This window comes from Clytia hemisphaerica, unplaced genomic scaffold, assembly GCF_902728285.1.
Source record: "Clytia hemisphaerica strain Z4C2 unplaced genomic scaffold, Clytia hemisphaerica genome assembly, whole genome shotgun sequence".
Taxonomy (NCBI): domain Eukaryota; kingdom Metazoa; phylum Cnidaria; class Hydrozoa; order Leptothecata; family Clytiidae; genus Clytia; species Clytia hemisphaerica.
The window spans coordinates 438,128-451,175 of record NW_027103994.1 but is presented as its reverse complement, the minus strand read 5'-3'; the positions used below and the strand labels follow the sequence as shown (position 1 = coordinate 451,175).

The 13,048-nt window shown below is 34.4% G+C and overlaps 1 protein-coding gene and 1 long non-coding RNA gene across 2 annotated transcripts; one reads left to right on the top strand and one right to left on the bottom strand.

The window, feature by feature from the left end:
• Positions 1-5,017: 5,017 nt before the first annotated feature.
• Positions 5,018-7,868, top strand: LOC136811221 (oxidative stress-induced growth inhibitor 2-like). The gene is made up of 3 exons (XM_067067833.1): positions 5,018-5,132; positions 5,588-5,724; positions 6,540-7,868. Exons 1-3 carry the CDS (start codon positions 5,060-5,062, stop codon positions 7,755-7,757), a joined length of 1,428 nt encoding a protein of 475 aa, XP_066923934.1. The 5' UTR covers positions 5,018-5,059; the 3' UTR covers positions 7,758-7,868.
• Positions 7,869-8,136: 268 nt separating this feature from the next.
• LOC136811222 (uncharacterized) lies at positions 8,137-11,312 on the bottom strand. The gene is made up of 3 exons (XR_010847214.1): positions 11,173-11,312; positions 10,592-10,697; positions 8,137-8,244 (listed from the first exon to the last, which is right to left on the bottom strand). It is a non-coding gene; the product is annotated as an uncharacterized lncRNA (long non-coding RNA).
• Positions 11,313-13,048: the final 1,736 nt, after the last annotated feature.

Here is a 13,048-nt window from a genome sequence, read left to right as displayed (position 1 = left end):
ATCGTGTCGGAGCTTTCAAACAATGTCAATTGAATTATCTGGTATTTCTTCTATTGACTATGTTTCAAACGATCAGCCGATGGCTCTGGCTTTAGGTATAAGGTAATGTCAGCGATAAAAAAGGAAAGTTGGTGGACCTGATGTGATGGTGGCAGACATCTTGAATTTCTCCCTGTTTCTTTAAATCTGTTTTATTCCAGTTATTAGCACAGTCCAGTAGTCCAATCGCACTACTTTTCTATAAACCCAACAATCCAGTGTGAGTTTGCTGAAAGGAAAACTAAACAATTTGAATCCTTTTTAGACATTGAGATTGATTTATATTTTCCAGCGAAACAGAACACAGACTGACAGAACAACAGTCTGACAGTTATTTATATAGTTTTTTCCATCATCGTTCTAACACTATTGATACAGAACAGCACACAGCTGACAATTAAAAGAATTTTTGAAACTGAACTAAAGTATAAAACAAGGCGCCCTATAAAAGGGAAATTCCATAAAGGAAAGTTTGCATTTTGCAAAAATCTATATATACAGTAGTTGACACTCTCTAATTCAAATTTCAAGGGATTCTCATCGAATACCACAGCATATTGAATATTGAGAAAGTCTCCCAAATCCCTAAAGTAAATATTGAATTATAGAGTAACACGGGAAGAAGAAGGCGAAGCGAAGGTTGATTATTGCGATTGGTTTTTGAACGTCGAATCAGTACAATAACCGAAGATCTTGCTGAAAATTTATATAAGTTTTTTGGAAGAAATCTTTGATATTTGCAATATTTGAGGAGTCAAATTTTGAGTTTCTAATTTGAACGCAACAAAATCGAACATTTGAATTTCAAAATATCTGGCATTTTTTTTGTTACTAGAAATCAAATAAGAGAGTGGTTTTTCAAAACCTTTAAAGTGACTTCAAATTTTTATCCAAAACGGGCTTATCAAATAGTAGAACGTCAAATTAGACAGTGTCCATGCAGGCATGTTCCGTTCAATCAATTTTTGACGACATTTCTGGTCAAAAAATTGAATTTCGATGGTAATTTTCAATTTTCAATTTTTGAGTCAAAAAATTGAAAATTGAATTTTGATTGAAAGTTTCAATTTTATTTTTATTTCTGCCAGAAATGAACTGAAATTTACAGTATCATCTTTGATTTTCTAATATAAACTTTTTGTATTGAAAATTGAAAATAATATTTTCAAATACTGAAATTTTGTCGTGAAGAATTGAATTTGACAAAACCAAACCAATTTGTAAAAAAACGTCTCGGATGAAAAAATTGAAAGTTGAAAATGATTTACAACCAGTTACAAAGAAGACAAAGGAAACAATAGTTTTATTCAGTCTCTTCTTTGTTAGTCTAATTTTTCTCTTAATGTATCGACGGGGGTGCTCCGCTGAGGTTCGAAAAATGGACCCTACGTGGGACTCGAAATTTGCGAAAAAAGTGACCCTGAACGGGACTAAAATTCCAAAATTTTCTACTTTTTCCCCAAATTTTCCAAAAATAGGCACCCTACGAGGGACTGATTTTTCTATTTTGGTGTTTTTGCGGCCCTACCTGGGACTCGTGGAGGTTAAAAAAGGTACCCTAACCAGCGGAGCATCCCCGTAACCCACCTTGCCCTAGTACCCCCCTCCGGGTTCTTAATATGTTCTTAGATTTAGGCCAATTTCCAGCCTTCTTTTGAAATTGTTCTTATAAAAAAGAGTGTAGTCAAAAAGAAAAGGCCAGACAAAGACCAAAGAGTATCCGAAGAGTTAAATATTACGTAAAGGAAATTGCTCCAGCGTGAAATTTATGCCATATAATGTATTTATAGAACCCAAAACTAAATTAAGCTGCAAAAGACCTCGAAACTAGACAGCAACAAATAACAATAAAACCGATGAAACACTACTTTTGAGCATCCGTTTTCGTGGAAAAGCAAGCGTGATAAAAAATCGGTTTGGTTTTGTCAATTTCAATTTCTTACGACACAATTTTCAGTATTTGAAAATATTATTTTCAATTTTCAATGCAAGAAGTTTATATTAGAAAATCAAAGATGATACTGGAAATTTCAGTTCATTTCTGGCAATAAACAAAACAAAAATTGAAATTTGCAATCAAAATTCAATTTTCAATTTTTTAACTCGAAAATTGAAAATTGAATATTGCCATCGAAATTCAATTTTTTGACCAAAAATGTCGTCAAAAATTGAATGAACGAAACATGCACACACGAGTGTCAACTGTAATTACATTTTTTGCTTTTTGCTCCTAAAATAATTTGAAGATTTTTCACAGTATGGCAGAGGAAGACTTTGCGATTAATCTAGACACTGCATTGAATGTTGCACATTTCCGAAATTCAAGCAGGACAACTGGCAGTCGTACCTATTCTTGCGCTGTTGATTGCTTTCTTGAAATATGTTACCGCTTGCTTCTTCCAGAAATGAAAGCTAAAGTATCATATGAAAAATCAAGTGATTTTTTTAAGCTGCTTCAATTAAGTGGATCAATGGAAATTTCACTTGAAGATTACGATATGAAAAGTAATGCCTTTTCGACTGCTGGATGAAATTAGGGAACCGGTATGGTCTAAGATTATTGAAAATTGTGGTACCTTTGTGAGAAGAAATAGCGACGCAGAGTTTCAAGAGATTTTTGGAAGTAATATTTTCAAAGAATTATCAGAAGAAGAGAGACATGTTTTGAACAAGTTTTGTAATTCAGGGTACTTGTAATAGTTGTGGTAGTGAGAAGGAACAAAGAGAAACGGGTAGCATTGTCAGTCTTCTTTCGCATTTTTTGCCACCGCAGGAAGCCTAAAGCTTCCGAGGATGGCATTCATAGCTTCACGCATAAGGAAGTTGGGCAAACATCTCATAATTTTGCGCGCGTTTTTCAGTATTTTAGTTCCGGTTAAATGGTGTACCGTAACATTCTTAGCTTGACTGCATTTCTATTGTTTTATCATCATTAAAAACACTTTTCCGGATTAGTTACGATCTGATTACCCATTTTCAAAGCTCTATATGTCTTTTTTTATTACCTCAGGGAGTCGAATTAAGGGAAATTCCTTTTTTGTTGGGAAATTCCCTATTTAAACCACAAGTAGTTATTAACCGCTCTGAGCAAAGCAAATTAGAAAATTTGAGTCTTTCTAAAACTTGTCGCGTGACTATTACATTAAAAAGTCAGATTAGTACAGTAGCGTTTACTATGATATAAACAAGCCATTATATACCATTATTTTGGTAATAAAAGAGATGACAAAAAAAAACATATAAATAACTTTATCTTATCTCTATAAGAAGATATCTATGAAATAGACACAACTTGCTAATATTTGTAGACTAAATTTTGCTTCAGATGAGATGCCATTCTAACAGAAGTAAAGGCTATCAGTAACATTTCTTTCAAAATTCAACAACTTATTTGATCGTTCTTCTGCGGTGGCACTTTAATGAAAATTATGGCTAGTTTAGAAGAAGAAACTATATAAGAACCTCCGGGGTTCAATTTAAGTTTTCTTTCAGTTTTAGCCGAGCTTTGCAGGTAAGCAGATTATGATCAGAAGAAAGAAATTCTTCTAGCTGGCACAGAAAGAAGGTTAGAGGGTACTGAACCATAGCCAGGTGGTGGTGCCTAATTTCAAACCTCAAAAAGGTTAGTTCGCGGTACTACATTTGGCGTGGGAGTGAGTATATCTTTTATTTTAAGCTATAACTTGGTACTGAATTTTGGCTTTTGGTGAGTAAAAAGATTTCGTAGTTATAAAAAACAGATTGGGTGCATCTCTTTCCAAACACGTGGGTTTCATGTGGTGGTACTACGTGATGGGGTTGTTGGACTTTGTAATATTTTGATGACTAAATTTTGAAGTAAATGGGTGTGCTTTATTGTTTAGTTTACTGCGTGCAATAATGTTCGCAGTAATGTTTATCTTTTGAAGATAGTGTTAAAGAGAAACATGAAATTGTTAATCTTGATGTTAATGTTGACGTCAACTAAAAATGCAAGAGGTGTTAGATTCTGTTTCCTGGACACGCTGCCTTAGATAAAATCATTGGTTAATTGACTACTTGATTTTTTTTTATTTGGCGATTAAAAAAAATCAAATGATGAAAAATCAGTGCTTTACCTAGGCTACTAATGGACGGTTGGAATTTAAGAAATTCAAAAAATTTCAGGCTTATCAACAGAATTGAGTTTATTTCATCGTCAGAAATGAAATGAAATTTTAATTTAAATTCTAATATAATAATTATTTATAATAGTTTGATAATTTTCGATAATTAGCACACAAGTAGCACGTATAATTTGAAAATCAGCATATAGCAATACTGACATTCATTACGAAACTGATAATTAAAGTTTGGTGAACTCCATGGTGGGTTTAAAGCCTGGAGGCGTTCAAGGTTAATGGCCTACCATACGTGCAGCCCTTAAGGGTATATTTTCCAAGCTTCACAAAGTGCACTGTAAGGATCGAAATCAGTAAAGATGAGATGAAATCTGATCATATTTGGCCTGAAAAAATCCTCAAGAAATCACCGTAACCGTAAGGGTCGATTTCAAAGGCTTAATTTTGGGCCGCACGTATGGTTGTTTTTGAGTCGAGTTCGGGGTTTGAAGTTGATGGTGGTTTTAGAGAAAATTTAGACTGTTTAAAAAATAGTGTAATCTTTTGTATGTGTTTCATTCTGAATAAGCTTGAGCCACTCACTGCTTTTACCAGTTTCAATTTCACTCCTGACAGTAAATCTCACTGTATCGCATACTTTTTTGTTTAATCTTACAGTGGTCAAAGCAAGGAAGGGAAAATGGATTTTACAAGGCAAACTAGCACATTTTGGTAAATAATTATACCAGATTAAACAGAATTTTGAGACGGAAAAGCATCTAAGAGGACAACCCGGCTGATACAGAAGATCCTTTAACACTGGTCATAAAGGCTGGACCGTGGTGGTACTATTGATCAAAGTGTTTACTGTTTTAACCCTACTTTTTACTTTCATTTTTAGATCTGACATTTTAAAAAAAGAAACAAATTGAGAATAAGTTATGAGACTAGAGAAACGATTATCAAGTGATCCTGATACACATGGCCGAAAAGATTATGATGTAGCCATCATAGGTAAGAAGAATTTTAAAGTCTTTAGTTTATTTAGGGGATATGTTCTTAGGCTAAATGGGAAACCAGCGTTAAGAGTCAAACTCAAACCCAGTCCCTTTTTAGTTCACTTTTAAATGATATTGATAGCGCGATAGAAACGATTATCATAATCACGTCTATCAGTAAAGTTAAATAGTGGTGTAAATTGCCCTGGGTACGAGGTTTGTTAAGAGTACCTTTTTCATCAAACCAAAAAATCTCCCTATGGGTAACAAAAAAGCAAAAATCTGACGTTAGTTGACCTTTTGGTAATCCAAGGGTCTTGGAATATTAATGTCAGGTGAATCCTTGGGGTAGTAGGCTTGCAAAGTGTTGTCCATCCAAGCCAAAATTCGAAAAAAATGACCGTAACAAGATATCCTTTCATTCAATCTATTCATTGAAAATTATTAAAACTTATTTTTATTAATTTATAGGAAATGGACCGTCCGCAATTATCCTATCATACTTTTTGTCCGGTCATTGGCCGTATTATAACGGAAAACCTGTGGATAACCCGGTGTTGAAAGAACGATTGAAATATGTGTCCATGAGCAAATCACTTGTTCTGCAGGTAAATAATTGAAGAAATTATTTTCTAACTATCCCTTTATTAGTAATCGTTATGGCATGTCCTAAAATTACCATAATTTTTAGATCGCATTAGTTGAAAGAAAACAACCGAAAAAATGACTGAGCATGAAGGGTACTATGTTTTTGACCTGATGTGTAACCTAATTGTTTTTTTTTTCGCAGATTTTCGCGATAAAAATTATGGTAATTTTCAGTTTTTGAGACATGCCATAACTTACCCGAGTAGGTTTTTATAGGTGGAAAATGATTCCCTTTAATGTGTCCACTCGCTCCAAGTGAGCAGTATTTTATGTAGAAACCACTCTCATGGGATCTTTCCAAATTATGCTCACATGGTTTCCGTATGAGGGCAAAAAAGAGCACACACATTTAGGGTAGTGGACTTTAGACCGTTCTGCATCTGCATCCTCTATCCTATTTGAGTTTGTATCATTATTTGCTTGACAGCTGATAATTAAATTAACTTAATTCAGTTGAAATTGTTTGTGGTAATTTTGGTATTGGGTACATGTTAGCTGTCACTTACGAGTGTAAAAATACCAGGGCCATAACTTCTTTTTCGTTGCTTTTCATTTTTGGAATGTATAAGAAATGTTGTGAATAAAAACTAAAGCCAAAGGAGCCTCTAAAAGTCAAACTTTTGATGAAATTCCAAGAGGTCATAATTTCGATTTCTGAAGGGCTCGCCAATGAACTTTTTAAATTCATATTTGATTTTTATATCACTTGAAGAATGTTCATCTGTAGTTGTCTTTTTCTATGTAATAAAGAATTTGATTCTCTTCATTTCCGCAGGATTTACAATGGCTGAGCGAAGGTTTGTTCGATTCACGAACCATGAATCCTGTATCAATTCTCTTCGACCATTTATACCATCCAAATGCTGATATGTTGACCAAACCCGAATCGGTTATCGAATGGAAATATTTACCCGAAAATGAAGTCCGACATGTTGTTCTTGGATTTGGTCCACCGGGTGGTTCATGGCATAATATGATTAACTCACAATTGACTGTTAGTTTGGCAAACTGGTTGGAATTACCTGGATATACATTCAATGAATGGTATGAACAGAAACAATTGAGTCTTGGTAATCTACCAAAAGTTCCCAGCGTCGGTGGTGTACATCCAGAGCGTACAAACCCTTATTATATAGGGCTTTATTATTCCGACTATGTCAAATATATGGGCTTATCATCATTTTTCGTTGATAACGTTTACGTCAAATCCATCTCACAGAGCTTATCCAACACGTCACAATGGACGGTGGAAGGCGTTCAATATACAGACCAACAAACAGGTGAAACGTATACCGTGAAAGCGGACAACATTGTTATGGCAACCGGAGCTTTCAATAATCCACGCAAACTCGAGATCCCTGGTGAAGACTTCACCTTCGTACATCACCACTTCCCAGATTTCGATCGACTCCAGACACACAAATGCCCTGTGGTTGTAGTAGGATGTGGGCTAGTTGCAGCAGACGCAGTCCTTTACCTCATCTCACGACAGATACCAGTCATACACGTGTTCAGACGTTCGCCTAAAGACCCTAATCTCGTTCTAAACCAATTATCGTCTGCCTACGCAGACTATTTGAAATTAAAATCGCTGATACAGCTCAAATCAAAATGTGAATTTTACACGCCACTTCCTCAACACCGATTGGCCGAAATCTTACCCAATAAGGAAGTACTTATTGAGCCATGTGGTAAAAAGGGCGGTGCCTCGTTCAAAGTTCACGTGAGCCGAGTCATCATCCATGTTGGATCAAAACCGAATCTGGACTTCATCAAAGAGGAGCATTTACTACGCGAGGATCCAGAGGAAGAATTTAATATAAAAACAAACTGTTTAGACACTGACCTTTTGACGTATGAATGCCGCGGCCGGAAGTCGTTATACGCCATGGGTCCACTAGTGGGAGATAATTTCATCCGATTTGTATCTGGTGGCGCTCTCGGCATCACACATGGTTTATTCCGAAACGAAGCTGAAAATGAAGATGTGTGAAAAACAGCTGGTCATTTTTCTTCCAAGGATGGTTGAAATACAGGTTCACCTTTTTGATGTAAAAAACGTGTTGAAATATCTGGTCTTTGTGATTAAAGGATACTTTAAAAACAGGTTCTCATTTCTTTCGAGGATGCTCTGTAGACAGGCTCTCTTAAGCTGTAGGGGAAATGAGCTAAGTAGTTAGAGAACTTTCAATATATGTAGATAGATAGATGTAAATAAATATATCTTTTTGGATATAATCTTTAAATCTAAAAGTGAAAATTTTGGGTCTCCTTAAAATTGGAGGCGATAGGTGGGGTTTACATATAAAGGTTAGGGCATATGGGGATTTGAAACACGAAGTTGGGATATTAATGCAGTATGGTAATAAGGATTGAACAAACTTACTTTTTCATACTTTGAAAATCTGTTATCAGTTAATAGCTATCTGTTATTACATTGAAAATGACACCATTATTGTTATTTGAAATGCTCGCACAGTCTGTAGAAAAATAAATGAGTTAATTTCAAGGTATTATTAAAATTAGTAGTCGTAGAAATTATGAGCTATATTATTAAGTTAAAGACACGCAGTAATTTATTCCCAATTTATTAAACAAGAACAACCAATTTTACACTTTTTTTAAACATTAGTTCCATTTATACTGAGACGGAAAAATCGTCTGAGACGAGTAGTTTGTAAAATGTGATCTGTGGAGGAAATCCTATTTATTGAAACATGAATAAAAAGTACACTCCTCCATAATGCTCATTTTCTAAATTGCTCGTCTCAGACAAATTAATCGTCTCAGTATAAATAGAACTATTGTATTGTAAATAGAAATGTGCATGAATATTTTTCGATATTATGGTATCTGAATTTTAAAAACTATAAAAACAGGAGATCCTTCAAAAAGTAATATTCGCAGAAGCTTAAATTTTATTGGAAAGCTTTCGTCTCTCTATAACGAGTGAGAACAAGAATGTACAGTATGTCCCAAAAAAAAGCGGGCATATTTTTATATAAAGGAAAATCCTCAAAACACAAAACTCGTCATCTAAACTGGGGAATGGAATAATTGAAGATTAGAATTCTTTGTTCAATCATTAGATATTCAATTCCCAAGATGACTAAATTAATTTTTGGAGATTGAAAGTAAACAAGTAAACTAAGTCATAAAACTTCGCATATATAATGATGACTTTAATATAATAATTTGTTTACTTTTTTGGGACACACTGTATGCTCAATTTCGGCGCAAGCGTTGGATAAGAACCCCTTAAGCCTAGTCGGAATATAATGTCTCTTATATTACGAACAAACATAAAGTTCAAAGGTACCTCAAGCTTAAAGCGAACATACTTTTTGAAGAGGATTTTTCATAAACAGTTTCTTTTTCTTTTTCTTTTCTTTTTTAATGACGACATTGTATTATGTAGTAACATCACTTTTTTGACGAAAATTGAAAATTTTAAAAAACAGAAAATATATATTGGTTGACGAAAAAAAGCTTGTATTTTCTTAATGAGTTGACATTTGGTTTCTACCTTCCAAAATCAAATTTTTCAGACCTTATTACTCGAACAGGGGCACTCATATGGTTCGATTTTTCGAGACCCTTGAAATGCACTGTAAGGGTGTACTTTGATAGAGTGCACTACAAGGGTGTTCTTTTAGCTGGATACACTGTAAGGGTGTGTTCGAGAACTACTTAATTGCAAGTCTGACAGTAAAAATCTGGTGTATCTTTACAGTTTTAATTCACATTATTGTGTCGACATCTCAGACTCATTTTCAGATGGCTTCAGCAAAATAAGATATGAAATCAAGCTGCACTGTAAGGGTCAGAAACGTTCGGTAAAATGCACTGTAAGGGTACCTTTTCACTGCTCAAGAACTGCATAAGGGTCCGATTTTGAAAGGCAATTTTCGGCGGCACATGCCGCCGTTTAGAAATCGAGTGCCCCTCCGGGGTTCAATAAGTTTGAGTGAAAAGTCGGTTCGGAAAGTTCGAGTAACAGGTTCTGGTTTTAAGCACTATTCAACTAATTAGTTTTTTTTTCTTTAATCCAATCTCATATTTCATTCCATTTCAGCCCAAAAGAAAATTAAAAAACAACAACTACAAGAAAATTTAACCTGGTAAAATAACAGAAAGTAAAAAGAAAACGGAACTTAAAGAGCAAAATGCTAAACCTTGGTTCACTTTTTTATTTGAGCAGCGAAATTTTGAAGTAGTTTTTTTTTGTTAGTCGCCTTTTACAAGCTTTCCACTAAGGAAAACTCCCCTCCCTAGTCTTATTGTATTTTTCTACCTACCCTGCTAATCCCACCAACCCCGTCCATTAGGTAATAGGCTAACCTTTAGGATCTGTAGCATCTTTAGTGGGACTCGACCACACGTGGCTGGTTCACGCTTTTTTTATAAGAATATCTTCTATAAGAATATCAGGGTGAAAATTGGCCAAATCTTTAGAATACCCTAAGAATACCCTCTAGTGTGAATTTCACAGAATTTGATAAGAATAAGTTATTTGATAAGTTATTTCGTATTTGGTTAACAGAAGAAAACTGCTTTCTTTGTTAGAGATAAATTGAAAGCTTTGAGGAAGAAATGTAATTTTAACCCAAATGTTCACTCAAAAGTCCAAAACTCTCAAATTGATCATTTCTCATGTTTGTAAAAAAGTCAAGTGTTAATAAGTTAAGAATACTTGACCCTCATCCAAAGTACTAGGAAGTACTAGAGAAAAAAAAACGTTCAATCAGATTATGATTTTGAGACTTTTTCGAAAGGGTATTATTGTCATATTGAGGGTATAAAGTAAAGGGTATTTCAAATTTTAACCTGTTTAAGCAAAATGGGGCACCGTCACCAAGGTACCTATTTCACACTCGCAGGTAGCATGATTCTGATTTAATCCTCTGATCTGAATTTCTTAATTGCTGCCAGTCTGAAAGATGAAAAGAATTGTTAACATATTACCTTTATTGGAACTAATTATTCCCTTTTTTACATTAGTGATAAGATCGTCTAAGAGGTTGAACTACTGAGTACCTATTTTTACTAACACAAGTCATGGGGAAGGGTTGAGAATTCAGTCACAGTTTTTTCTTGGAAAAAATACTAGTTGGGAAGAACAGGGAGACTTCGAAAATGGTACCCTAAGGGTACCACTACTCAATGACAGTGAAAAAGTGACCCACATCGAGTAGTGCTACCATATAGGGTACTATTTTTCTGAAAACTCCGATCAATAATGGCAGATATAGCTTGACCCAGGGTATATAATGTAAAAGTCGTTGTTTGTAATACGGAGCTAGTCATAAAATGTCGGGATTCCAATAGTGTGTTTTTATAGGTTAGAAAAACGTTTATATGCTTAAACTTAGTGTAAATTACTTTAAATAAAACAAAATATACCATACCATAAAATCTGTCATATTTTTTTGTTTTGTCACTTGTTCGGTAAATTTTTTTTATTTTTTTTCGTTCTTAGCTCTAAATGATACCATGAATTTATAATGATAAATAATGAAAGAAATGCAGTTGGCTTTCTCATATGATGGGTTAAAGAGATGGAGATTGACCAATTGACCAAAGGACATTTTAACTGACCATCAGTCGAGAGATTGAATTGTGTTACTTCGTAGAGTACCCCTTAGACCATAGATTTATTAAGCCCGAAGGGCTAGATATCGTGCTTTTGCTGAACAAAAATCCGAAATCCTACCTAAGTCACGTGACATTACAATAAAATTTCAGCAATTTGACCAATCAGAAGCTTTGCGGGTTTTCGAAAACAAAAGCTGCAATATTTTTTGCGATTTTCATTTTTTGCTTGGAAGAGCTTAAAGCACGCCATCTAGCTCTTCGGGCTTTATAAATCTATGCCTTAGATCAAGGCAAATTTTATTATCATGCTCCTAATACGTTGTAGAATTGACAAAAAAACTTCGCCTCTCTGATCTCATGCAGTTTTCCATTGAATAAATTTTTATTAATCGATAGAATTCATCAAGCCCCCCTTTTCTAAAGATTTTTTCTCTGAAAATGAAATATCCGATGCCACCAACAAATTTAGTGTGAAAAGTAGATAAAGAAAATGGGGTTATTTTGTTAAGTTTCTGACCATCTGGTGCCGAGAATCGCATTTTGTTGGGTAAATTTTCAGAAAAATCAACCTCGCGAAAGACCTTGACCGAAAATGTTATGGTTTGTTAAATTTCGATGTCTAGATAATCCATTCTTCAGGTGGGTAGATGAAAAAACTGCTGACCCTCCCCCCTTAAAATCTCAAGATTGAAATGTACTAATGACCTTGAAATTTTGATCATTGGTAGATAAGGATCTACCCCTTATTTTCCCTTGCGGTTTTGCCTATGGCGTCACTATTTTGGTCATAAAAAGTTTTCCCTGGCCTAATCCGCTTCCTCCCTCTCAAAAATATCTTGTAATATACTGTTCTTTGGAATAAACTAAAAATGGGTAGGTCGTAAAAAAGATGTCACGGGACCCCAGACCTGGCCCCCTACTATTATAAATATTTGTCGAAATTTCAAACCTATAGCATTTTTCCTAGATGCAGTAGCCTAGGGCTGATTAAGGCAAAAAAGGACAATTTTGGTCGGTAAAATACACGATACCAGTAGGTATCCAAAAAATACGTGTAGGAGTCGCCTCACAAAATTGGAGCAAAAAAATAGAAATGAAAAAAAAAAAAAGAGGGGGTACGGGGGTACTATTTTCGGCATTTTCAAATGATGATGACGTCATCAATAATGTCAAAGATGCAAATTCATATTTGGTGCACATTTAAAAAATGTCAAGTCAATTGTATAAATATTTCAAAAATTATCAAAAGTTTCAGTTTTTTTTGGAGGGGGGGGGGGCTCTTTGCCCCCAGGGTTTAACTAGTCGAAGGGTTAAACTAGTTCTTGCCTTTAAAGAATTTAAGAGCAAGTTTCCAAAAATCAAATTAAAAGCCTTTTCTCTTTATTTTTTTGTCCATCATTAATTTTTCAACAGAACCCTCTTTAGCAGAGAAAACAAAATTATCCTTCCAACCTAACCTTATTCTGAATTCCTAGATTTCTAAAGAATAAAAGATAAAAAAAATAATGTATAAATTAATATATAAACTGAAAAATTCTAATTATAAAATTCAAAATTCATCCGTATGGCTCATGTTGGCTTCATTAATTAAAGGTTATAAAAAAGTTTCTGGAATATGTTTAGAGAATTTAAATTTCGCGAAAAGGGTCAAAAGTCTGGAATATTTATCCACTTTTTGAGGCTCAATAA